The 24,577-nt window shown below is 40.2% G+C and overlaps 2 protein-coding genes across 3 annotated transcripts; one reads left to right on the forward strand and one right to left on the reverse strand.

Annotated features, from left to right (window-relative positions):
• Window positions 1-935: 935 nt before the first annotated feature.
• Window positions 936-17,780, reverse strand: MACIR (macrophage immunometabolism regulator). Of its 2 annotated transcripts, none has more exons than XM_079785835.1 (3): window positions 17,621-17,780; window positions 11,374-11,460; window positions 936-3,653 (listed from the first exon to the last, which is right to left on the reverse strand). In XM_079785835.1, exon 3 carries the CDS (start codon window positions 3,628-3,630, stop codon window positions 3,007-3,009), a length of 624 nt encoding a protein of 207 aa, XP_079641961.1. In that variant the 5' UTR covers window positions 3,631-3,653; window positions 11,374-11,460; window positions 17,621-17,780; the 3' UTR covers window positions 936-3,006. The 2 variants fall into 2 exon arrangements, with proteins under 2 accessions (XP_079641961.1, XP_079641962.1); XM_079785836.1 differs by lacking the exon at window positions 17,621-17,780 and adding an exon at window positions 12,247-12,670.
• LOC307114811 (uncharacterized protein) lies at window positions 14,854-17,858 on the forward strand (the record flags this gene model as incomplete). Its single annotated transcript, XM_079797618.1, has 2 exons — window positions 14,854-15,012; window positions 15,069-17,858. Exon 2 carries the CDS (start codon window positions 16,368-16,370, stop codon window positions 17,856-17,858), a length of 1,491 nt encoding a protein of 496 aa, XP_079653744.1. The 5' UTR covers window positions 14,854-15,012; window positions 15,069-16,367.
• Window positions 17,859-24,577: the final 6,719 nt, after the last annotated feature.

Consider the following 24,577-nt stretch of genomic DNA (forward strand, 5'->3'; position numbering starts at 1 on the left):
CAGTGAAAAGGCCAGTTTATCTTTAAAGGTTAATGTAGAATTTTCTATAAAAGCTCCCCCAAGCCCCAAATATTAAAATCATTGAAATAAACAACTCAAGGAAGAGAAAAAGACAGTGCCCCACACATGGGCATCATAGGGCATCAGGGGCAATGGACAGGACGTGATGTGCCCAGCTGAGCCTGAATCCAGAAGATCTTGGGTTCCAAATGAGTTTAGATTTTACTCCATCCCCTGAGTCTTTTCTTCCCCAACTGAAGGCCAGAGGAGCCCAGGAACCAGAGGTGCACATGCAACTGGATGGAAGTCAGGGGAGCAAGTCTGAGGCGAGGACTGAAATTCTATGGCTACTTTATGCATCAGCTGGGCCTCTGGAACAGCGGTCGCCAACCTTTCGGACCTCGTGGACCACCAGTGGTCCACGGACCACCGGTTGGCGACTGCTGCTCTAGAACATATTTTTGAAAAGAAAAATTAAAGTTCTGTGGTACTGCAATGTATTTAAGGGCAAATACTAGAAGATAACATCATCAGTCTATATGGCCAGAAGTGTGCTCTGTTTAGTATGGAATATTCAATGGAATAAAAATGGTTGGGGGAGTTCAAAAACCTAACACGTTAAAAGACTAAAGGAAATGGGACTTTTTTCAGATAAAAGAGATGCAGCCTAACCTTTTTTCTCGCTAGGACAGCGTCTACCACAGGAGCACCAGGCCATGGAGTGCAAAGAACGCAAGAAGGAATGAAGGAAGGGGCTCTGCAAACACATTTTGAAAACTACTGACCTAGAGTTTCAAAACTTTCTAGGAAACCAAACTTAAAAAGTTATGCCTCTTTACTAGTCAGACGTAGCAAATGTGCAGTTTCTCCAACTTTAACCCCTTCATTTTTGCCACAGAGTTTTACTCGTCTTTAAGTGAAAAACAAAACAAAACAAAAAGCTACATATTTTTATTTAGCTCAAGAAATTATTTAGGTGCACAGGCAGAGACAGCTCGCACAGGTACACAGAATACAATCATTGCCATGAATACATCCTTTACCTTGAAATGTGGAAGAGCACCAAAAGTAATTTTTTTAAAACAAAAACAGGGCCTAAAAAATAAGTGCTTAGGTGGAATTCTTGAACAGCAACCAGCCTATGGATGGTGGACCTCGTTGAAAGCATCACACAACAATGTGTGTTTACATCACCCTTTTATTTCATAGTTAGAAATAATACAGTTCCACAGGGTAAATCATCAATAAATAACGATGTTTAATCATTAAACGTAAAAATCCCAACTCTTTGGCATCTGACAGGATTCTATTTCTTGTCAAACTAATGACTGTATAGAGACAGTTAATCTTAGTGACCATTTGTCAATATGTTACAAAGGTGCAATTTACGTTAATGTATCAACCGCTGGAAATTTCCAGCCCACCAAGAAATTTGATCAACTCAGTAAGCTATGGGCCAACTTCACCAAGGTTCTTTGATAAGGTCTGCCTCAGTGAAAGAATAATAAATGTTGATTAAGAGTTCCTAGGGGTTCCTAATACGTATTCTGCTCTAAATAGTTTGCCATTCATTCTGGCTAAAGAAAAGTTACAACTGCACCAGGAATGGCCCATTCATTAATTAAAAGGTGTTCTTATTTTATAAGCAAGAGTGCTAACACCTAAGAAACTCACAGCCCCCAAAATAAACTTTAAAATAAGCAGTTCTATGCTGCCAGAAATGCCAATTCAGTAATAAATTGCACCTTCAAGAGTCAAAAAAGAAAAGAAATAGAAACTTTTAAAAAAGGTAAGTGACATACATTTTTTTCCCAAAATATATTCAAGAATAGTTGAGCTGTATTTGTTACTAAAGCCAGGACAATATTTCTTTAGCAACAAATTAAACCAGTGCAATTGACATAAATTGTTAAGTAATCCAGGATTAACCTATTAAATCTGCAGAACACTTTAGGCTCCTACACTAATCCTAGAAACTGGAATTTCAATGAGTGCTTGCGCTGCAAAAACCTAAAACTGGGATGACCCGATGCCATGCTGAATGGTATCACTTCATACTTCGATTAAGCATTCGATAGTAGAAATCATGAGTTCCTCTATTAAAGTTCCATTCACGTTCAGAACATTCAGATGCAAACAGTATTATGCCTATAATCCACAACTAAAAGAGTCCTTTCCATTTTAAAGTTCCAGATGAATTTTAAATTAGAAAATAAGCCCAAAGGAAACTTTTTCAACTTATGAAACCTTCATATTGGAAACTTTCTGGAAAAGCTTCCCCCTCCTCCCACCTATTGTAAAATAAATACTTTGTATCCCAAATTTAATTTTATTAAGACATGTTAATAACGCTATAAAGAAACATTTTACAGCCATAGAGATCAGTAACTTTCCATGCGGAAATAAAAAATTCATTGCTCAATAATATTATTGAGGCAAATGAAGAAAGATTATGCTCTTGTGTCAATCGGAAATGTTGTTATTTTTTCAGTGCAAAACCAGTTATAAAATATTTAAACTCAATATTTAAAAATAAAAAGTGGTCCAAAATTCAGCAATGTTCAAGTTCTAAATTTCATAAAACAAATCATGACATACATTTCATAGTAAAATACAGAGATTAAAGAAGTACTTGAGTACTTAAGATATGAATTTCTAATGAATCATACCATGTCAGCAACAACCGAGCAGATAGCATTCCCAATTCGAGCGTCAGAATCATAAAGATCTTACCGTACCAAGCCGTTTTTCCTAGCTAAAAAGCTATACAAACTAATGGTCAACATTCTGTTTTCTTTGAAGTAGCGTGCTCTAGAATGATTTCTCCCCAAGTACCTGTGATTTTATTTCTGTATTCAAAATTTGATCCGAACAATTTTTATGTTCCTGGAACACTTAGCTGATATAACCATCTATAATGTGGAGAGTCCTGTACAGAGTCCAACAGTGGGTTTTTCTGGCCGAGTGTAGGCTGCCTTAAACTGGTTTACACATTCCGCAGGTCATTCATGTGTTATTCCTAGCAAACACACGGTCCCCTCTGAGGGTTAGGTGTTGAAGCTGGTACTGTAGCACTTCTGTGTCAGCTGGCTCCTTAATGCTCATTTTATCTAGATTGAGGTAGTCCAGAGATTTGGAGTGAGCCCTCTTACCTTTAAGAAGACAAAGAGGCAGGGGCCCGTGGAGGGCCTTATAAGGTTCATAAGGTAAAGATTTAGTGCACTTGTCTCCTGAGCTGGGCATCCGCCTTCGCCTCCTGCCATTGACAGCTGGGATCTCGTACGGTTGGTAGTACCTACTTCTGGTTTTATATAAACGAGAGGAACGTGCAAGTCCTGCATCCAGCTGTTTGGAGCGCAAGGAAGGCACGCCTTCTCCCTTACTCTCCTCGCCTCCCGTGCACTTCTGGGCTAACTTCAGGAGTTCCTCGCCAGTAGTGAAGCCAACCAAATAGTTCGAGTCCATGTGGAGGATCTGGTAGCCTGAGACCGTCCGGCGCATCGGCGAGCACGGTGTGCTGGAGCAGCGGGGCTTCTCGGCCTCGGCCTTCCCCGGGGAGCTCACCTCAGCCACGGGCAAGGGCAGGGTGCTCAGGGTACTTCTGGCCTCTCCATTAACATCTACTTCCATTTTAGGCACCAGTCTGCACACTCCTAAAAGTAGACAGACAGGTTAGAAGAGTGTAACGCGCAGAACCTTGGGCCAAGCTGGGTCATTTTAGAAGGCTGAAGGAGCATGAAATGACTCCGGCCTGAGAAACAGCCGATGTGCATTGGGCAGATTTTTATCTGTCTACTACACGTTCCAGAGCAGGCCTGAAATAACTACTACTTTTCTGCCTCTACGAACTCAAGACAGGTTAAATGGAAGTCCGAAGTAAGGAGAAGCCTACAGATAACAATACTTCTCTAAAGCCAGGGCTCCATTCAATCACACCAAGTCTACTACTTGAAGCGACATTAAGCAAATAAGAATAATCACACACAGTTTCACAAGAATCTACAAACTCTTTCCAATATAAAAATTAAAATCCTTTCACTTTCCATGTGATTTAAAATACGTGCTCAGCTCTTCAACCTGCAATTCTTTTCAACTGTGTTTACGGGGCATGTGATGAAAACGATAAAAGCTGATCCATTTCTGCAAAGATTCAATGTAGGCCTAAAAAGTTTTTCTTATGGTAAGGCGAAGTCTTAGTGGAAGGTTCCCCCAAACCTTGTAAATGTTCCTCCTTCCATATTCCTAATGAATTACGCAAAGATAACCATTTTGTAGTTTAAAAGTTAATCCTAAATACAATAAATCATTTTTTAATATGAAACATATATAAAATATCAGATGTTATTTTATTTGAACATTTAATCATAAAACATACCATCTCTAAGACACTACACTTTTGAACCGTTTAGTAAATGGCAGAAGAATTCATAATGAATTAAGAATACTAATATTATTCATCACAATAATCTCATAACATTGTTTGGAAATCTCATTGACAAAAAGTACCACAAATAATGGCCAGATTCTAGAAAATCACAGATAAATCAAATTTTGGAAAATAAAATACTAAGGGAACCTGAATGACAATGGCATTTCTGAGAAACTTTATTTCTACTTGATCCTCAATCAGAAGTAGATAACACAGCTTTAAGTATGTCAGATTGCTTACTATAATCATGTCATGTAGTAACTGATTTTAAGATCCATAGTGGGGGTTGTGCAGGAGGCAGCCCATCGATGATTCTCTCTCATCATTGATGTTTCTATCCCATTCTCCCCCTCCCTTCCTCTCTCTGAAATCAATTAAAACATATATATATATATATTTATATAGTTTTTTAATCCTTACCTGAGGATATTTTTCCATTGATTTTTAGAAAGAGTGGGAGAGAGAGGAAAAGACAGAGAGAAACAACAATGTGAAAGAAACACATCGATTGGTTGCCTCCTGCACGACCCCCTATCAGTCACGTTAAGGGCCTGGGCCGGGGAGGAGCCTGCAACCCAGGTACGTGCCCCTGACCGGAATCAAACCGGGGGGGGGGGGGGGGGGACCCTTCCGTCCATAGGCTGACGTTTTATCCACTGAGCCAAACCAGTTAGGGCCAATTAAAACATTTTTTTTTTAAAATCCAAGCAAAGAGAAAGCTAAAGGAAGTCACAACGTTATTCTCCATTTGCATGCTGCACTTCCTTCATTAGAAAATAAATAAACCAAGACTACGAAGTTACCAGATGCCATCCTGCCCTTACTACAGTTCACAACTATATGTCAGCTGACAATTAAGTTTAATTTTAAGTGCTAAAGCGATCAATATAGTTTTACTTACATTGTACTCTAAATCTTAGACTATTTCCAATTTTAATTTAACCAAAACACCTTAGCCTCTCAAACCTTCTAGATTTAAAGTAACTGGCTTTTTTCTATCTTATTAATGTAAAAACAAATTTGTATTTGATTGTGTAATTTATTTCTCTATGGAGAGGATGGAAGTAGGTGACTACTGGCTACTTTGATATGCATACCAAAACCTAAAGATTTCTCATCTCATAAACTTTACAGGGCCGTCTGAAGCTTCATCCAATTTTATGCTGAAGAAACAAATGTTTACTCTAAGCCAAATGACAAACTAACCCTTCCTTTCTCACGAATTCTGTTATCCAGAAAGAGCACAAGAGAACAGCTTATCGGAGGCCTCCAACCTATGTAACCTGACAGGCAGAAGTGATTCTGATACTTTATTCTGAAAAGACAAGCAGAGGAGGGTCAGTGAGGCCCAAACCACCCAGGCTGTGGAGGCAAGGGAGCATACACACAGACTGAGCGCCCTCCCAAGTAGAGTGACACTCAAGCATCAGTCACGTTAAGTGGCATTGGCCCAGGTCTCTTCCAAATCTGGCAGTCTATGACAGTCCATGCATGGATTTCCACCAGCCACCTTACAGAATTTGCACTTGGTATATTATGAACTTCCTAAAATCCATGTTTCACATCCCACACATTCTGAATTGGGTAATAATTTAAACAGAGGCTAGGCTGAAAGTCACTTTTTTTTTTTCCCCTATGACGGTAGAAAAATTGCTAAGCAAGTTAATGGTGTACAAAGTCACAGCAAAGAGTGGACAATAGGATCATCAAAAATGTGTTCCCACATGAAGTCAATCCTGCTGCATCAAGGCAGACCACCGGGAATTCCTAGAATCTCTCAGGGTTAGGGATAAATGATGGCAGGATACAAAGGTTTGAGAGTAAAAGGCAAAAGTTACATAGCAGCTAAAAAATAAGTACCTAGAAAATTAGAAAAGTGGAGTGAGGCAATGTGTGGCATGAAATAGATATCACTGTTAGATGAGAACTATCACTGGTTAAGTTTCCAGCAGCCAATAACACCATAAAAAACATTACGTGGTGTGGGTAAAATAACCAACAGGATCTTCAAGCATCCACCTGACAGACAATGATTTAACCTACATTCTTAATTACATGTGGTTTAAGAACTCTGGAAATTTCAACCAAGCGGCCTGGTGTAAGAAACCAACATACCTCGATGACATGAACAACATACTCCAGGTAGAAAACACGACTTAACCAGAAAGTTATAGAAATAAGCACTGCCAATACCCTCTTCACAAATAAGTAACTAAGGTCAATACCCAATGTAAAATTTCTGAACCAGAGTCTTGTTGCACTGGAATACGAAAATGCTCGTTTTAAATCTTTACATATATAGCTGCAATATAGAGTGAACGTCTCTAAGTGAATAATTCTAAGGGTTGAAAATTTGTTTGCATTTTTTAGCCATAAAGCACCAATACTGCTCCAAACTATAGCATAGTCTCAAAACTAACAGATCTTTTAGGTGATTCCATTGGTCTCTGTAGGGTAGTCACATGTACAAGAACATCTCCAGCTCCTGATATTGAAGTAGGAATGAGAAGGGTACAACCAGAACTTCTACAAATTGCTTAGATTTTTTTTTTTTTAAGATCCTTTCCACTTACATATTGCCTTTCTAAAGAGCATCCATTATGTGGAGCCTGGGTTTCAGACTAGGGAGCAATGACTGGCAAATATTTCATTTTGAGCTGGGTGGAATGCTAGCTTCTTCAATGTGACTGAAAATAAAACTTTCTATGCGGTTAAATTCCTGATAGTTTCCTGACTGGATTTAAATATTGGGGCAAGAACCTGACAGTAGTTACAGAATCAACTCCCTCAGGTTGTCTTTTCAAATGGGCCTAAGTGGTGTATGTACTATTCGACCTGAAATGGAGGAAGTCTAGGTATTTTCTAATTCTGGAAATCATGGAAATCTACATAAAAAGGGTGATGCTAAAGGCAGTAAAAGACTGAATGGTCTCAAAGTCAGCATATCTTGATATATGGATGTCCAATATTTTAGACTGCAAAATTTCTTATTAAAAGTCATCCATCGGGAATGAATGACTACAACTGGAGATGGCCTGTGTTTTAGCAACAAATTCTTCATATTTTACCATGAAAAGTCTGCTTGTAAGTTTTTAACAAACTTATTCATGACGAAGCATTTTGTTTCATATTCTAAAATTCCCTTGTATCAAAAAAAGCATGCTTGCAAGATAAATGATTACAAAGCACTCTGGCAGACAATGCAGGTATGTGCAACAGGCACCACCCCCGCTGCAGCAATAAGAATAAATGTGAACTGAGAAATCGGGTCCAGTGCTAACTCAGGTCAATGCTAACTTCTGCAAAGCAGAACACTAAAAATCAGAAACCAGCAATACCCTATTGCTTCCATCAGTGCCTTGCATGTGTAGTTAAAAGCAAAAATAAAGACTGGAAACAGGAAACTGAAAAAGTGTTGTTATAATAACAGAAGCAGCAAGACTTCAGCAGATAGAAGAGTCTAAGACAGAAAATGCAACAAAAATAGAAAAGTCAACTTGTAGTTGAACAATGCTTTTAAAACTCAGTTTCTTAAACAAGTACCAGGAACAAATGTAATTCTTCAAATGACACCTAAGGTACTTCAATATCATATTCTCTCACAGTCCAATCAGTCACAATGGCACTGAAGTATATTTATAAAACGTATGAAAGACCTGGCCAGGTTCACAGGTACCACTATATTTCCTTGAAATATATGAGGATTCAAACTAGACAACATGAGGCAAGTAACACTAACATTTACCAGAAAAAAAATGTACACAGCGCACATTTTAAAAACAATGGGTGTGGCACGCAATTGGGAATTTTGGCTGAAGCTAAAGCAACTATCCAAACCTCAGTTCACATGCAGGGGAACCTGATGCACCAAGAGGAGCACATTTAAAGCACTGTGACCTGTATGGGAACTGATCAGCTCTGAACAACTCTCCAGGAGGCCAAATTCCCTATACATTTGGCAAAAGGAGCAACATTTTAAAAATATAACCTAGATGCCTTAGTCCTTAGACCACCTCTGAAAATAGCTGGTAAGTTTCACAACTGTTATACAAAGAATTCTTTTTGAGAAGTACTGAATGTTTTTTTTTTTTTAAATCAGGCTTATCAAAAAAAAAGTTACCCTCAGTAATAAAAAAAACCACACAAAACTGCTCCATATGCTTGAACTGTTTTTAGAAACATACAGCAATATCACTTAAGAGAAAACAGATATAACATAACTGTCTAAAATATACTGAACGAAAATGTCACCATGTGAACAGAATTCTGTTCAAGAGGTACCTGAAACAAACCTTTCAGAATAGAGCCAATGCTTGGGAAATGGGAGTCTCTTACGCATGGCTATTATGAGGTTCATAATATCAAGAACCATCACATTTTAGTGCAGAATCATCTTGGAGTTCGCCTACCTGGAACCTCCGATTACAGAGCAGACAACCCTGAAGGCACAAGGCAGGGACTTGCCCAGAGCCAGCCAGGCAGTCCCAGGGCTGCTGGCTCCAAGTTCAGTGCTCCTGAGTTCATCCTGCTGCTGTGCTTCTAACCACCGTGTGGTTCCAACCCTGCCTACACACTGACATCATCTACGGAGCTTCAAAAATACTGATGTCTGTGCTCTACCCAGACTGTGATTTAATTCCCCTGGGCTCTGAATTGTGAAAGATCCCCAGGTGATTATAAGAAACCTTCATGTCTGGGACCTTGTCAGACAGAAGAATTTCACCCCTATGAGTTCTGACCTCACCTTTTTTTTTTTTTTTAAACCAATAGTATTAGTCATATTAGTGACCATCATATTAGTGAACAATCGCTAACACCTATTCCTAAGGCCTTCAAGTTTACTGTTCCTAATCCACTGTGGGCTTTAAATAAATCCGCTAACCACACTTGTTAAAACTGGATAGAGAAAATAAAAATAAACCTGTGCTGAATGAGAATCAGGTCCTTCATCTGCATACACTTTGGTGTAGTTATTTTAGCTTCTCAGAAGCCTCAGTTAGGTACAGCCACTTTGGAAAACAGTTAAGACAGTTCCTTACAAATTTAAATAAACGCTTATTAAACAACCCACGTGCCCTACTTGGAGATATTAAACTAGGACACAAGAAACGATATGTTCACACAAAGGCTGAATGTGAATGTTTACAACAGCTTCATTCATAATCATCAAAAGTGGAAACAAAGCAAACGTCCACCGACAGGAAAACGGATAAACTGTGCTCCGTCCATTACAATAGAATACCACTCGGCAATAGGAAGGAGCAAACGAGGTTTACAGTCAGTGAAAGGAGCAGACAGAAAATGCTACTTGCTGTGTGATTCCACTTACATGGCATTCTGGAACAGGCAATGCTATTGGACAGAAGTCAATCAGTGGCGGCCCAGGGATGGGGGTTTGGGGGAAGGGGATGAACGACAAAGGGGTACAAGGGAATTTTGGAGGGTGGTGATAATATCCTCTGTATTGACTGTAGTGGTCAATACACAACTGATTATATCTGTCAAAACTCATCAAACTCTATACCTTAATAGGATGAATTTTGCTGTATATAAATTACACTTTAATAAGTCTGACTTTAAAAATAAAATAAGCTGTCACATATTTCCAAGTTTTTTGATGATCCTCTGCATTTTCTATTCCTGTAGCTACAAGAGTGTGTATGTATGTGTGTGTGTATCTACATCTCTCCAGATACATATGTATGTACACACAGTTATAGATATAGTTCTATATGTAAATAGAAGGACATTCTAGCCAAGCTGCAAAAGGGGAAATGAACCATCTTGAGAAGTAGTAGTAAGTGACCTGTCACTTAAGGTATCCAAACATAGAGTGGGCAACCATTAAGATACCTTCTGATTCTGAGAATGTACAATTTGAAGAATTTTAAAAATTGGAGGACCAAATTTTGTGCTTTATTTCAGTTTTATGAGTCAGTGACCCAGCCACATTCTTATTTAACATCCTCTAAAAGTACTTTGTACTTCTCATGTTCAAACTTCTTGCTCGTTTCTTCAAAGCAAAGTATTAGTAATGTTTCCATTTTTTCAATGTTTTAAAATGCATTTTCATAGATTTGATAAGCTATATCTACTTAACAAACAAAACTATTTGTGTTTCCCCATTGTCCCTTTGACTCGTTCTGCTGCTGACTGGTCATTTGGAAATCGTTTATCATGAAATTGCTTTTTACAAAGATTATGACCACTCTAAGTAGTTCGAAGAAAGGACTTATTGGCCTAGTAGGATGTCACACCAAAGCATGAACTCACACTAGTCTAGTCTGTAAAATGCTAAAGAGTTACAGAGTCATTATTAATTTTTCCCCCTTCAAAGACTTGGAGCCATATGAACAACTGTGTCAGCACAGATACACAGACATCATACTGAAAAAAAGACAACTAAAGGAAAACAACAGCATTGCATATTTATAAGTTTAAATTCATGGTGTGAAAAAAGGAATGTCACACTTGCAGTGAACTGCTATCCGTCTAAGTGAAAATGATGTTCTTTCAGTCACCTGCTTACCATTCTTTATGTACAATAATATACACTAGAACTTTTTGCCAGTCTCTGGAGACTAACGTTTTTACTAAAATTTCCTTGAAATTAGAGCAACTACCTCTTATTAGTAACTATCATATTATGAAATATCCCATAAGACCTCGTTTATCTTATAGGAATTAAAAAAGGAAATTCTACTCAACCAAAAAGTCGAAATTATCAAATATTGTTAGCATTTGCAACAGTAATTTCAGTTCTCAATTAAAATTTAATGAATTAAATAAAAATTTAATAATTAAAATTTTCATAATTATAATATACGTATTTGCAATAATATACTGAGATTTCACACTTATTAGTTCATGTAGTTCTTAAAACACATTATGGTATTATGTTGATACAACGGGTTAACAAACAGAAAAAGCAAAATATAACTCACCAGACTAAATCCCAGAAGATGTCACTGTACAATTTCCAATGAGTCCCAAGGGAACACAGGCATAATTTTTCTGCTCTATTCCAGATACTAAACATGAGATACAAAAATAAACCTTTAATTTAACAAGTAACAAAACTTGTAAAGCAATTATACCAATTCTAACAGCAAAACTGGCGAGAGGTACTAATACCAGGTACAGGTTATACAGGATACAATAGCAATTAATTTAATTAAAATAATTCCTAATTTGTTCCGCTAAATTAAACCTCAAACGTTTTATCAAGTTTGTTCCTCTGTGTTCTGTTGCTTAAGCTCTATCTGGAGACCACAAGTAGCTACCTGGGCTAAATCTCAGGGATTTAAGTGTTGGTTCCACCACCCAAGTCCTATTTATTTACAGGTTCAACAGACTCACAGTAGTAGCCTATGAATGAAATAACCCCGAGGCTGGGTTCAAAAAAACAGGCCCTAGCTCTAGCCTAACTAAGAAGTCTACCTCATGACCTTGCTTAAATAGCAATGTTTAAATTGAGGACAACAGCATCCTCCCTCCCTCCCTCCCTCATACAGTAGTTATGTGGATCAAATGAGATGAGACAGATGAGTGAATGAGCTCTGCATGCTGCAAAGCCTTTTACGATGTGTGATGTTATTATGCAATTAATTTTTGGTATCTACTCATTGTAGCCATAAAATAGCAACAATAAAATCCTTCATAAGACTGCTCTGACGCAAATGATTAGAAGGCTCTTGGAAACATTAAAAACCAACAAACAGGAAAACCCCCACAGAGAACAACTTGAAAAAACACTCCTTTACAATTATCACATTGCTTAAGGTTTCTAGCATCTCCTCTGTGCCTTCCCCTCCTACCTGGGGAGGTGAAGGTGTAAGAGAAAACTTCCCAAAGTCGTTTCCACCTGTAAAGGTTTCTTGGTTGTTGGGTTTTCTACTGTTGTGTCTAACCTCGGGGGCGGGCAGAGGGGGGCACATTTTACCTACATAGGTGCACAGGGCCTGAAGTGGCAACAGTCCAACAGAATACAAACAGCAAGGGAAAGGGAAAGGAGTTTGTCACTTTATTACTTTCCTTCCCAGCCCAGAAGAGTTTTATTCAAAGGAAATGCACAATCCCTGAATTAAAGGTATTTGCTTCTACAGACGGAGAAACTGGAGGAAGTTAATGCATCACGTACTGTCATTCCAAGAAACTAACACGTTTCAGCCTTTGGAACTTTAGATTTAGGTAACACACTCCCTTTCATTTCTTTTGCCACAAACTATTCTCAAATCGGGGAACCAAGAAACCTAGATAATTACGACTTGGTTCTACTCCACCACTGCAGCCTCTGGTTTTAACATAACGTGAACTGTAATGTAACCACAATGGTTACCTAATAAGACTTTTTTTAAAATATATATTTTTATTGGTTTCGGAGAGGAAAGGAGAGATAGAAACATCAATGATGAGAGGGAATCATTGATTGGCTGCCTCCTGCACGTTGGACCCAGCCTGCAACCCAGGCATGTGCCCTTGACCAGAATCGAACCTGGGACCCTTGAGTCTGCAGGCAGATGCTCTATCCACTGAATCAAACCAGCTAGGACCTAATAAGACATTTTATTGAAAATAACCACCCCCAAGAGAATTTCCCCAATACTAATATTATAAAGTTCAAGTTATTTCTTATTTAAGTAAATACACTTTTAATGGGAAAAGGAAATAAAAAGAAACAAATATTTTGAGCAACTTCTATGTCAGATGCTATACTCAATTTAATGTTAACAAATGCTCCATGAGGAAAACAGCAGCCCCACTGTAAAGTATTTGAAGTAATACTATCTGCGGGTCAGAGCAGGAATCTGAACCCCAAACCGTCTGACTCCAAAGCCCACTGACATTGCTTTAGATATGAAACTTCATTGCAGATTTGAAAGCAGAGAAGCCTTAAAGTAATTCTCTAACTCTTGCACTGGAGCTGATGTGGAAGTTTAGGAAATGTTTTTCATAGTAAACAAAGTGTAGTAACTGATTATCCCTATTATGCCGGTGCCAAGCCGAAAATAGAATATAAACACAGCGTCCAAAGGAGCCACAGAGGGCAAAGCCAAGGTGTGCAGGAGCTCCTTTCCATTTCTCGGATTTTACTCATTTCTGACCCTGCTTACTGTTTTGTCTGTTAACAGCCTGCTAACTGTGCACAGGTGCTAAGAAGAAAATGATGAAGATGGTGAAGAAGAGAAAAAAAAAATTAAAAGAACAAGGCCAGAAACCAATTAAAGAATATTCCTTCTTTAAGAGATGGCCTATAAAGGAATCCAGTAAAGCATTATAGTTAACCCATCCCCTATTAGACACAAAACACTGTAATATTAAAGTTACCCAAATATACTTTTGAAATAACATTTTCAGAATACTTTAAAAATCTCTAACACTTGCAATTGATTCTGGCCAATGTTTTGAACAGGAAGGCTTGGCAAGCCATCAAGAGATCTCTCAAAAACAATCAACAAGAAGGAAACACATTCACGTGAAATTTTTACAAGATGGACTAAATGCTGCATAGAAAAACAAATTCAAATAAACTCAGCACAGACTAGAATATGTAATGCTTTCCTCTATAAGCAGCTGAAACAAATAGAAAGCCCTGTGACATTAACCTGTAAACAATGAAAATAAGAAAGATTAAGTATGGTCAAGAGTTGTCCACCCTGAGTGACTAAGCAAAAGACACCAAGCATTTGACTGGAAATGAGGCTTCTACAAATAGAAAAGTTTGCAAACATCAACTAGCAAGTGTGTCAAATTTCTCAGGCAAGATGATAGATATCATCAGAGGTAAATAAAGAAGAATGTCCTTCAAAAGTAGAATGGCCACATGTCTCAGGTCACAGTCACCAGTGCCCTGGCAGAATTACTTACAGCACTCCCTTTATGTCCCAAAAGTGTCCCAGTTGGGCAATTATATTGTTATCCTACTCAAAAGTAATATATGACCACGGGAAGGCAAAGATTTGGGGGAGCAAGGAAGGACCCTCTGCTTGCATAATGGCTTCCCATACAGTATCTGTTTGGGTGTATCCACTCAGCCATTGAATTATTCATTTACTCATTCAGTCATTCAACAATATTTCAACTCTTATTATGCCCCCGCACTGTATACACTCTGGGGCAAATACAAAAAGTGAAGCCTGAGACAGGGCCAGAGGGAAAGACAGACAGATGTGGGAATACATAAACATAATAGATATAACAGTAAATCTGAATGGCATTGGGAAGCAGAGAAGGGAGTGATTTCCCCCCAAACACAGGAGCTCCGCTTGGAAATGTTTAAGCCCACACAAAATCCCTATACAAAAAAGCCATAAAGTCAGACTTCAGCATAGATCCACTGACAAAATAGCAATAAGAAAAAATTTAACAAGATCTATCAGTTCCAAATCAAAAGGTTATAAATATGAAGGCCAGCACACAGTCCTTGTGAATTTTGGTAAATAAATTCCACTAATTATTAAAGATTATGTTAGAAAAAACGAGATAAATTTTAGGTAAAGAAAATTGATAGTGTAGAAGTTATGGGTTCTAATTCTAGTTCTCAAAACACAAAGACAAAAATGGAAACAGGTAGTACTTCTCATGTTGTCTGAGGAAAGACCAATAATGAAAAACCACTTAGAAAAAAAAATTTTTAAAGTTCTGTTGACTAATGAAAATACTCTGCAACCACCAGTCTCAAAGATTACCCTAAAAACACTAGAAGAGAGGATCAAAACATCTCTCCAGTAATAGAACACTGAGCAGAAATAAAATGATTTAACAACACACACAATTAAACAAAAATGCTTAGCTGTGCAAACATTCTCATTGTACAGTTTACTTTAAAATAATCTTTTTAATTTGCAACTCATAAAAAACAAAATCATCGATAATTTTTAAGAAGCGTTAAGTAGGGTGTGACTTTTCTGAAACCATCCTTAAGCTTACAAATTATTAACCTCACCAACGTTGCAAGACAACCCATAATGGGTTCCGTAAGACAAAAATGTGTTTCTCTGTTATCAGTTATTTTACTAGTAATAGCAACCCCCTTAAAGTACAGCACTCCTTTTCTATTTCCGCTAGTAGAAATTAAAGCTAGATTATCAATGCCTTATCATTAGATGAAATCATCCTTCCACCTATTTTAGGAAAAAAATTCAGTTTCACTACAAATATGACGGAGGGTAACTAGAACTGCAGGTCTGCATGCAGTCTTTACATGAAACTTGCCTCTTTGGAAGCATAACCAAAAAGGGACAGGTGTACACAGTGGAACTGACGAAACTTTCAGATGAAAGCTTAAAACCAGGAACATATTTTAATAGACTAGTGACAAAATCAGAGTTCTCTCTGGAAAAGAGTTGATCTCCACCCTACCCAGGATAACAATCCTGCATATAAAAGTTTTGCTACTCCCACCACAAACTTAAGGGTTAAGGTGTACAATACCTCTACGAAGTTCACAAAATTACATAGAGAAAGTAAACAGATTCGCTGACTCTATGTAAGATCAAATCAAGAGGTCTCTGGACTCATTAATCCTTGTATTTCATTTTGGTCATTTTTTTAAAGTTTATAATGCATACACAGGTACATAATAAAACACGGAGAAACCTGTGAAACATTCATTGAACCTAATTGTGTAAGCATAAATCATGGTCTTGAATTAAAGTACCAACAGCTTCTGCAATAATAGCCAGTACTGCATTTTAAAATACGTGGGGAAATAAACTTTGGGAAAGGGTCATTTCTCTCTCCCTAGTGTCTAGCCTGCTCTACAGGGTTAAAATCAAACCAACTAACCATTCTAAATTGTAGAGTGGCTCATATGAGAAAAAGAATGTAAAATGAAGGGTCTAGTAACGTCAGAAATGTTGTGCAAGAATTGCTCTTTCGGCAAAGAGTAGCAAGCACAGTATAAAATGCTTCTGTCTCCGTTCTTCCAATTCCTCAAATGATTAAAAAAGTTCCCAGCCCCAGTTTTAACCTGTGCACCACAGCCACCCACATTCACACTCAGCATCTGGGCTCGACACAAAGTACTAAGCCCCCGGGAGCAGACTGGCGTGGAGGAAGCAGCAGGGAGACCCCCAAGGATGTGGAACAATTGCAAGGGGGAAAGGACGGGGCCACCGTTCCCTCCGTGTTCCCATCTCTTCTCTGGCAGAGATTTGCAGATTCCACCACTAGAGTTTGGCAGCCTCACAATGGGGCCGCCTGCTCAAGGTCTGAGTGCCGCCGGCCTGGAAACCCCTTTCCCCCGCTTCCCACCCGCCCCAAAGTCGACCCGCGACAGGTGGGGCGAAGGCGGCGATGCCCAACGACATCTGCCGCTTTCGCTTACAAGCCAGCACCCGGCGCCAGTCCACACGCGCGCCCCCGGACCAGGCCGGCCAGCCCGCGCCCGCGGCACCCGCAGCCCCGCAGCCGTCACGGGCTGCAGGCTCGCGGCAGTCTCGTCCCCCGCCCCCCCCCCCCCCCCCCGGTCCCCTCCAGATTGCTGCGCGGGCGAGGAGGGCGGCGAGATAAGGCCGCCCGGGCTCGCCCAGAGGCACTATCTGGCCCGGGCAGTCGCACCGGCGTGCGGCCGGGCACGCGGCCACCGCGCAGCAGGCCTGGGAAAGCGCTCCTTCTCAATGGAGCCCCAGGCTCGCCACTCCCGGAGCGGGCACAGCAGCGGCGCGGCGACGGCGCGCGCCAACGCGCCCCGACTTCCGCGGCGCCGCACCCCGGGAAAGGCGCTGCCCGCAGCTCCCCGAGTGCCCGCCGCTCCCGGCGAGCGCACGCCGCGCGCACACGGGCGCACGCCCCCGCACACTCACTCACACGCGCTGCACACTCACGGCGTCCCGGCCCCACCCCGGTGCCCAGGAACCGCGGGCTCCCCGCACCGGGCAAGGGCCCCACCCAGTTCACGACACCCCAGCCCCAGCTCGGGCGTTCAGGGACCTGCCCGCCGAGGCCGGGGGTCCCCGAGGCCGCCCCTTCCCGGAGGCCGGCCCGCCCGGCCGGGGTTCCCCAGCACCGCGAGGGCTCCGTGCGCCCGGCCTCGACACCAGGCAGGGAGGAAGGGGCGGCGCCGCGACTGGGGCTGGCACCGGGAGTCGGGGGCTGGGGCACCCCCATCACCACCACCACCCGCCCGTCACCACCTTTTCTGCAGCACAAAAGGTTGCAGTCGGAACCGCCGTCCCCGTGCAACCTTACCGGAGGCTCACAGCTCCTCCACCTCCGCCGCGCCTGGGGCCGCGGAGCCGGAGAGCCGGGCGGGAAAGGCTCGGGGCTGCGGCGCCGAGACCCGGGCAGAGGCCGCCTGCCGAGCCAGCGGGGTACCCTCTCCGCTCCCACCGCCCTCAGCGCCAGCAACCGCCCGGCGCAGGCCCCGCCCCGCCCCCGCCCGCCTTCCCGCCCTCCTCCGGCTGCAGAGGCGCAGCCCGTCAGCTGAGCCCGCCTCCCGCGCCCCGCCAGACACCCGGGGGAGGGCGGGCCCGCGGGGGAAAGGCGCTAAAGGGGCCGGTGAAGTTGGCCGGCGGCGGGCGGAGCTGCTGGCTGAGGAGCGGGAGGAGGGGTTGGGGGAGGAGTCGTCACACCCCCTCTCCAGCCACAGCCGGCGCTCCCACCGAAGAGCCTGAAGAGCACCGACTCACAGACCCGGCGACACTCTGGTTTCCCCAGTTGCGTGGTGTGCTGATGTCTGTCATGTATGAGTCTGCTTCAAGGATTCTGCGCTGAGCAGAAACAGACCAGACTAGAATCCCATGGCATTACAAATTATAAAGTCAATCTTAGAAAAGTGCTAAATCTCTAGTGAAGGGGGGGCGGGGTAAAATTCAAATTTATACTGGTGGGATTAGCTATTTAGGAATCCTCAGACTTGATCTTTTCCATTTATGTAAAAAAAATTCTTTATCAAGATTTTCTGTTCTCAATTCTTGCACATCTCTGCCAAAACAGTTAATAAACTCAGCGATAGGAATGTTTGTTGATGTTTATTTAGCTCTCACTATGTGCCAGGCCTTTTTACATGTATTTTCAAATTTACAATTCTATATCAGTTTCCAATTATGATCCGTATTTTAAAAATGCAGAAAGTTGAAGTAACGTCTTCGAAGTCACACACCTCCTTAGTGGCTGAACTGGGTTTGAGCCAAGGAAGTGAAACCTTAGAATTGTTAATACATGCTGCTAATTTATGTTCCAATCTCTATCGAAGAGAGTTTGTTCTTTCTTCTTTTATTTTAATTGATTTCAGAGAGGAAGGGAGAGAGAGAGAGAAACATCAATGATGAGAGAGAATCATTGATTGGCTGCCTCCTGCACACCCCACAGTGGGGATTGAGCCCGCAACCCAGGCATGTGCCCTTGGCCGGAATTGAACCCGGGACCCTTCAATCCTCAGGCTGACACTCTATCCACTGAGCCAAACCAGTGAGGGCTCTTCTTCTTCTTTTTTTTTTTAACAAAATATTTTATCTAAACATGGAAGTCATAAACTTGGTATAAATTAATACAAATTTAGACAAATCTTGTTTCAAACTTATAAAATCTATATATGTCCCTGATAACTTAAGACAAATAAATAAATCTGAGCACCCCTACTTGAACAGCATGATGCCTGGAGGCTCCTCAGCTAGAAGACATTTTATACTACTCTGTGTGCTCTAAAATAAGTAAGGGAAGATAGAGGCAGAAGGAGATTTTGACTAATATTCTCTCAAGAACAATTTTAGAAAACATATATCACTTTATTTCCAACATGGATATGTATGTAACTTCTCAAATATAGAACCTGACACAACATTATATGTGCTGAATAAGTGATTGGACTTTGGGTTTGCATCAGCAATTTAGAAGAACACACTGAAAGTTATTTCAGATTATAATCTGTTTGACACTGTAGTATATTGTTCTCATAAAACCACCTCCAAAACATTGACTACTTTATATTCAGAAATGTACTTTTATTCTGTACTGTCTGAAATTTTGTAACCTTTTCAGAAGTATGCCTTGTACTTGCCCTTTGCTCTGAAAGTTTGGCAATGTTCTTTGGCCAAAAGCAATAAAGTTCTGTTTTGCCTTTAAGTTTATTAGGCTCCGGGCTAGCCCTCTTGAGAGGACATTGTCTCCAAATTGCCTCTCTTCCTGGGTGGTGCTCCCATTCCAGCCCTGACTCCTCACCCAATCAAAAACTTCAGTCAGTTCTCGAGTGCCCCAATGAACACCTAATAAACCAGTTCACCAGGCTGATAACAAACAGCTCTATGTGTGGGCCCTCAGTGACAGGTCTATGCCACTAAAGACTCTGAATGGGAACTGTCTTCATTCAGATCAGTTGTGGATTGCAAAAGCTGTGTCTGAGGGGAGTGCGGGGGGCGGGAGTGAGGCAGAAGCCCTTCCCAGGGCTTTTCTATGTTCTGTGGAGGTCTATTCAATCTCTTTTTAATGGCATGCTTATAAAGAATTGGGAACAAACATAGAATAGTTCTTGTGATCTGAAAGGCCTTCTGAGTATGGAGAGTCACACACTCCAGCTCAAATGCCCCCTGTGTAAGTTACATCTTTGCCTCAAGGCATCCTTCCCACACAATCACTTTAAAAGGAAGATTTCCTAGGAAGGATTATGCTTTTTAAAAATATCTATCCCCCACTCCTTCCTCTTTGGCAACTATCTGCTTATTCTCTATATCTATGAGTCTGTTTCTGTGTTTTCTTATTGCATAATATTTCATCATATATATATATATTAGAGGCCCGATGCACCTGGCTGCCGGCACCACTTTCACTCCAGCCCGGAGCCGCCTTTCCGCCTTCCCATGCTGCCCAGAGGCCCGGAGCAGCTGGGGCGGTGCGAAATGCTTGTGTCCCACCCTGGCCACTCGGTGCCTGCTATGCAAATTAACCTGCCATTTTTATTGGGTTAATTTGCATAGCCACTCCTGATTGGCTGGTGGGCATCACAAAGGTACAGTCAATTTGCATCATTCTCTTTTATTAGTGTAGATATATATATATCAATCACATCTTCTTTATCCATTCATCTTGATGGACATCTTGGTTGCTTACTAGCAATGCTGCAAAGAACATCGGGGTGCACCTATCTTTGCAAATTAGTGTTTTTGTTTTCTTCAGGTAAGTACCCAGAAGTAGAATTTCTGGATTTTATGGCACCTGTATTTTTAATATTTTGAGGAATCTCTATACTGTTTCCCATAGTGGCTGCACTAACTGACAATCCGTTGACAGTGTACAATGGTTCCCTTTTCTCCACATCATCACCAGCACTTGTTATTTGTTGATTTATTGATGATAGCCATTCATCCATGTGTGAGGTGATATCTCATTGTGGTTTCAACTTGCTTTTCCCTGATGACTAGTGATATCGAGCATCTTTTCATATACCTGCTGGCCATCTCTGTGTCCTCTTGGGAGAAATGTCTAATCAGGTCCTCTGCCTATTGATATAAATAGTGTCACCCAGCAAACAGCCAGCTACAGAAAACAGGGTAGGTAGACTTGATAACATAGTGAATATAAAACAAACACTACAAACCCAGTTGTGCAAGAACTATCACATCTCCACCTTTTCTCTAAACATGCTTGCCTCAATCTGGGACTAACCAGGAAATTAGAGACTCTAAATATTTACAAAGACAATTGAATGCGAGGAATTGATAACACCGGCAATGGAAGAACTCCGATGCTAAAAGGGAGTTGGTGAGGTAATCCAGAAATTAGCAAGTGTAGCCCGTAGCTGGAGAAATAAAGGGAGGAAGCAGGGTTACTGGAACCCAGGGGCCAGGCAGTATGGCCAGCCTGGTGAGAACTAGAGAACTGCTATACAGAGGAGAGACAGCCACTGCCATGGAAGTTGTCTATGGCAGGGAAAATATACCATAGAGTCTCCTCTCCTCCTGCCCTCCAATGTCCTGTCAGTGCCTTCCAGTTAGCCAAGCCTAGACACCAACTGCCATAAGAGCCAGGGAAACAGCCTGCAAGCCTGCAACATAGAGGTGAATAGGGGGAGGGCTTGGAATATGAATCTGAGGGCAAGCAGGCCCCAGATCAGTACAGTATTTTATTTCACTTTCAAGGCGTCAGTCTTTCAAAGGTTTTTCCCCCACTCCCTTGGGTAGGGTCAAAGTTCCAAGAGCGTATGTCATTCCAGGCCATGGGTAGGTAGTAATATGGGAAGTAGGAGGAGGTCTTTTGGTTTATACTCATCTGTCCACAGAGGTTTCTATTGTCCTTTCCCACAGCTGCCATACACTCTTGATTCCTCCCGTCAGCTCTCTCCTGTCCAGCACCACATTTGGACCCAAGGAATACTAGTATTTCTAAGGTGTGGGACCATCATGCTAAGCCTCATCAGTATTTCTATATAGAGTCCTGTATGAAATATAATGATATAGGCAGGTTCAAGTAAAATAATACATAAAAGATATTGTATGCAAACACTGTTGTAAACAAAGTAAGATTAGCTACATTAATATTAAATAGAGTAGACTTCAGAGCAAAAAAAAAAAAAATTACCAGAAACAGAAAGAGATGTTATATAATGATAAAATGGTCAATATACCCAGAAGACCAATGTATATGCACCAATCAGTAGAGCTATAAAACATGTAAAACAGTGCTGACAGAACTGAACAGAGAAATAGGCAAATATACAAGTATAGTTGAAGACTTCAAACCCCTCTATTAACAATTAATAGAACACCTAGACAATAAATCAGCAAGGATCACCACCACCATCAAACAGGGGGATATATTTGACATCTATAGAACACTCCTCCCAAGAATAGAAGAATGCACCATATTTCAAACACCCATGGGCTATATACCAAGATAGACCACATCCTAGTTCAGAAAACAAATCTCAACAAATTTAAGATTTGCAATCATACAGAATGTCTCCTCCAACTACAATGAAATCAAACTAAAATGAATAACAGAAAGATAACAGGAAAATGCCCAAACACTGGGAACAAAACAACAAACTTCTGAATAATCCATGAGTCAAGGAGGAAGTCTCAAGGGAAATTTTTTTAAAAATTTATTTGACTGACTACAATATGTCAAAATGTGTGACACACAGGTAAAGCAATGCTGAGAAGGAAATTTACACCACTAAATGTGTACAATAGAAAAGAGGGAGATCTCAGATCAGTAACCTAAACTCCTATCTCAAGAACCTAAAACAAGAAGAGCAAAATAAACCCAAAGCAGAAGGGAAGAAATAATAAAGATAAGAGCAAAAATCAATGAAATTGAAACGGAAAAACAAGAGAGAAAATAAATGAAACAGAAAGGTGATTCTTTGAAAGGAACAACAAAATTGACAAACCTTTAGCAAAACTGACTAATAACAAAGGGGAGAAGACCTAAATGACTAATATCAGGAGTGAAACAGAAGATGTCACTACAGACCCTACAGACATTTTTAAAAGGACAATAAGGAACTATTATGAACAACTCTACACTCATAAATTTTACAACTTAGATAAAAATTTTAAATTCCTTGAAAAGTACAAACAACCACAACTCATGAAATAGATAATATAAACAACCACATAACCATTAAGGGAATTTAATTCATAATTTTAAAACTCACCCCCCCTCAAAATAACAACAAAAACAAAGAGGCAATAGCTGGGCCTGGAGAACTCTTGAAGAACTCTACCATACATGTAAGTAAGAATTAACACCACCTCTGCACAATCTCTTACAGAAGGTAGGAGTGAATATTCCTCTATTCATTTTATGAAGCTAATGTTACTCTGATTCAAAACTTAGAAAAAAGACACTATTACAAAAGAAATATATAGATAAACATCACTTATAAATATAGATGTAAAAACTCAACAAAATATTAGCAAATACATTTCAGCAATATATAAAAGGAAGTATATACTATGACTAAGTGAGTTTATTCCAGGGATGCAAGGTTGGTTTCATATTTAAAAAAATCAATCAATGTTATCCACTACAATAATAGACTAAAGTAGAAAGTCCATATGATCACATCAATTAATAGAGAAAAGGCATTTGACAAAATTTAACATCCATTCATGGTTAAAAAACAAACAAACATAGGAAAATAGGAGTAATGAGGAAGTTATTTAATTTACTAAAGAGCATCTATATAAAAGCTACACCGAACAGTATACTTAATGATGAAAGACTAAATGCTTTCCACCTAAGATTGGGGAAAAGGCAAAATTTTTTTTTCACGCTACTTGTATTCAAATTGTGCTGGAATTTCTAACTAGTACAATAAGGCAAGAAAAGGGAGACAGATTGGAACAGAAAAAAGTAAAACTGCCCCTATTTGCAGATAACCTGATTGTTGACATAGAAAATCTCAACAAATAAACCAAAGCAAAAACAAAAACCACCAACAAAAATACACTCCTAGAACTATTGACTTCAGCAAGGTCTCAAGATAAACATAAAAAATTTAATGCATTTCTATGTACCAGTAATAAATATGTGGAAACCAAAATTAAAAACACAATATCATTTACATTTACTCCAAAAAAAGATAAAGACTTAGCAGAGATATAACCAAAGAAGTGTAGGACTTGTATGCTGAAAACTACAAAATACTGATGAATAAAAAAAATAATAAAAAAGATCTAAATAACAAAGAAACCTACTGTGCTCATGGATTGGACTCAAACTAATAAAGATGTCAGTTCTCTTCAAATTGACCTATAGGTTTAACGAAATCAAAATCCCAGCAAAGTTTTTGTAGATACAGACAAGCTTATTCTATAATTTATCTGGAAAGACACAGTTCCTAGAATAGCTAAAACAAACTTAACAAAAAAGAATAAAGTCTATTCCATTGCATTTTGTGAACAAGACCAGTAGAACAGTATAGAGAACTCAGAAATAGACTCACACAAATATGGCAAGCTCATTTTTAACATAAAAACAAGTCAATGGAGGAAAGACAGCCTTTACAAGAATAGTACTGGAGCAATTGGACATCTATAAGCAATATGAACCTCCACCTAAGTCTCACACTTTATACAAAAATTAACTCAAAGTGGATCATGGACCTAAATTTAAAACATAAAACTGAAAAACATTTACAAAAAGATAAACTTCTTGGATACAACATGAAAAACATGATTCATATAAGAAAAATTGATAAATTGG

Source organism: Cnephaeus nilssonii, assembly GCF_951640355.1.
Source record: "Cnephaeus nilssonii genome assembly, chromosome: 2".
Taxonomy (NCBI): Eukaryota; Metazoa; Chordata; class Mammalia; order Chiroptera; family Vespertilionidae; genus Cnephaeus; species Cnephaeus nilssonii.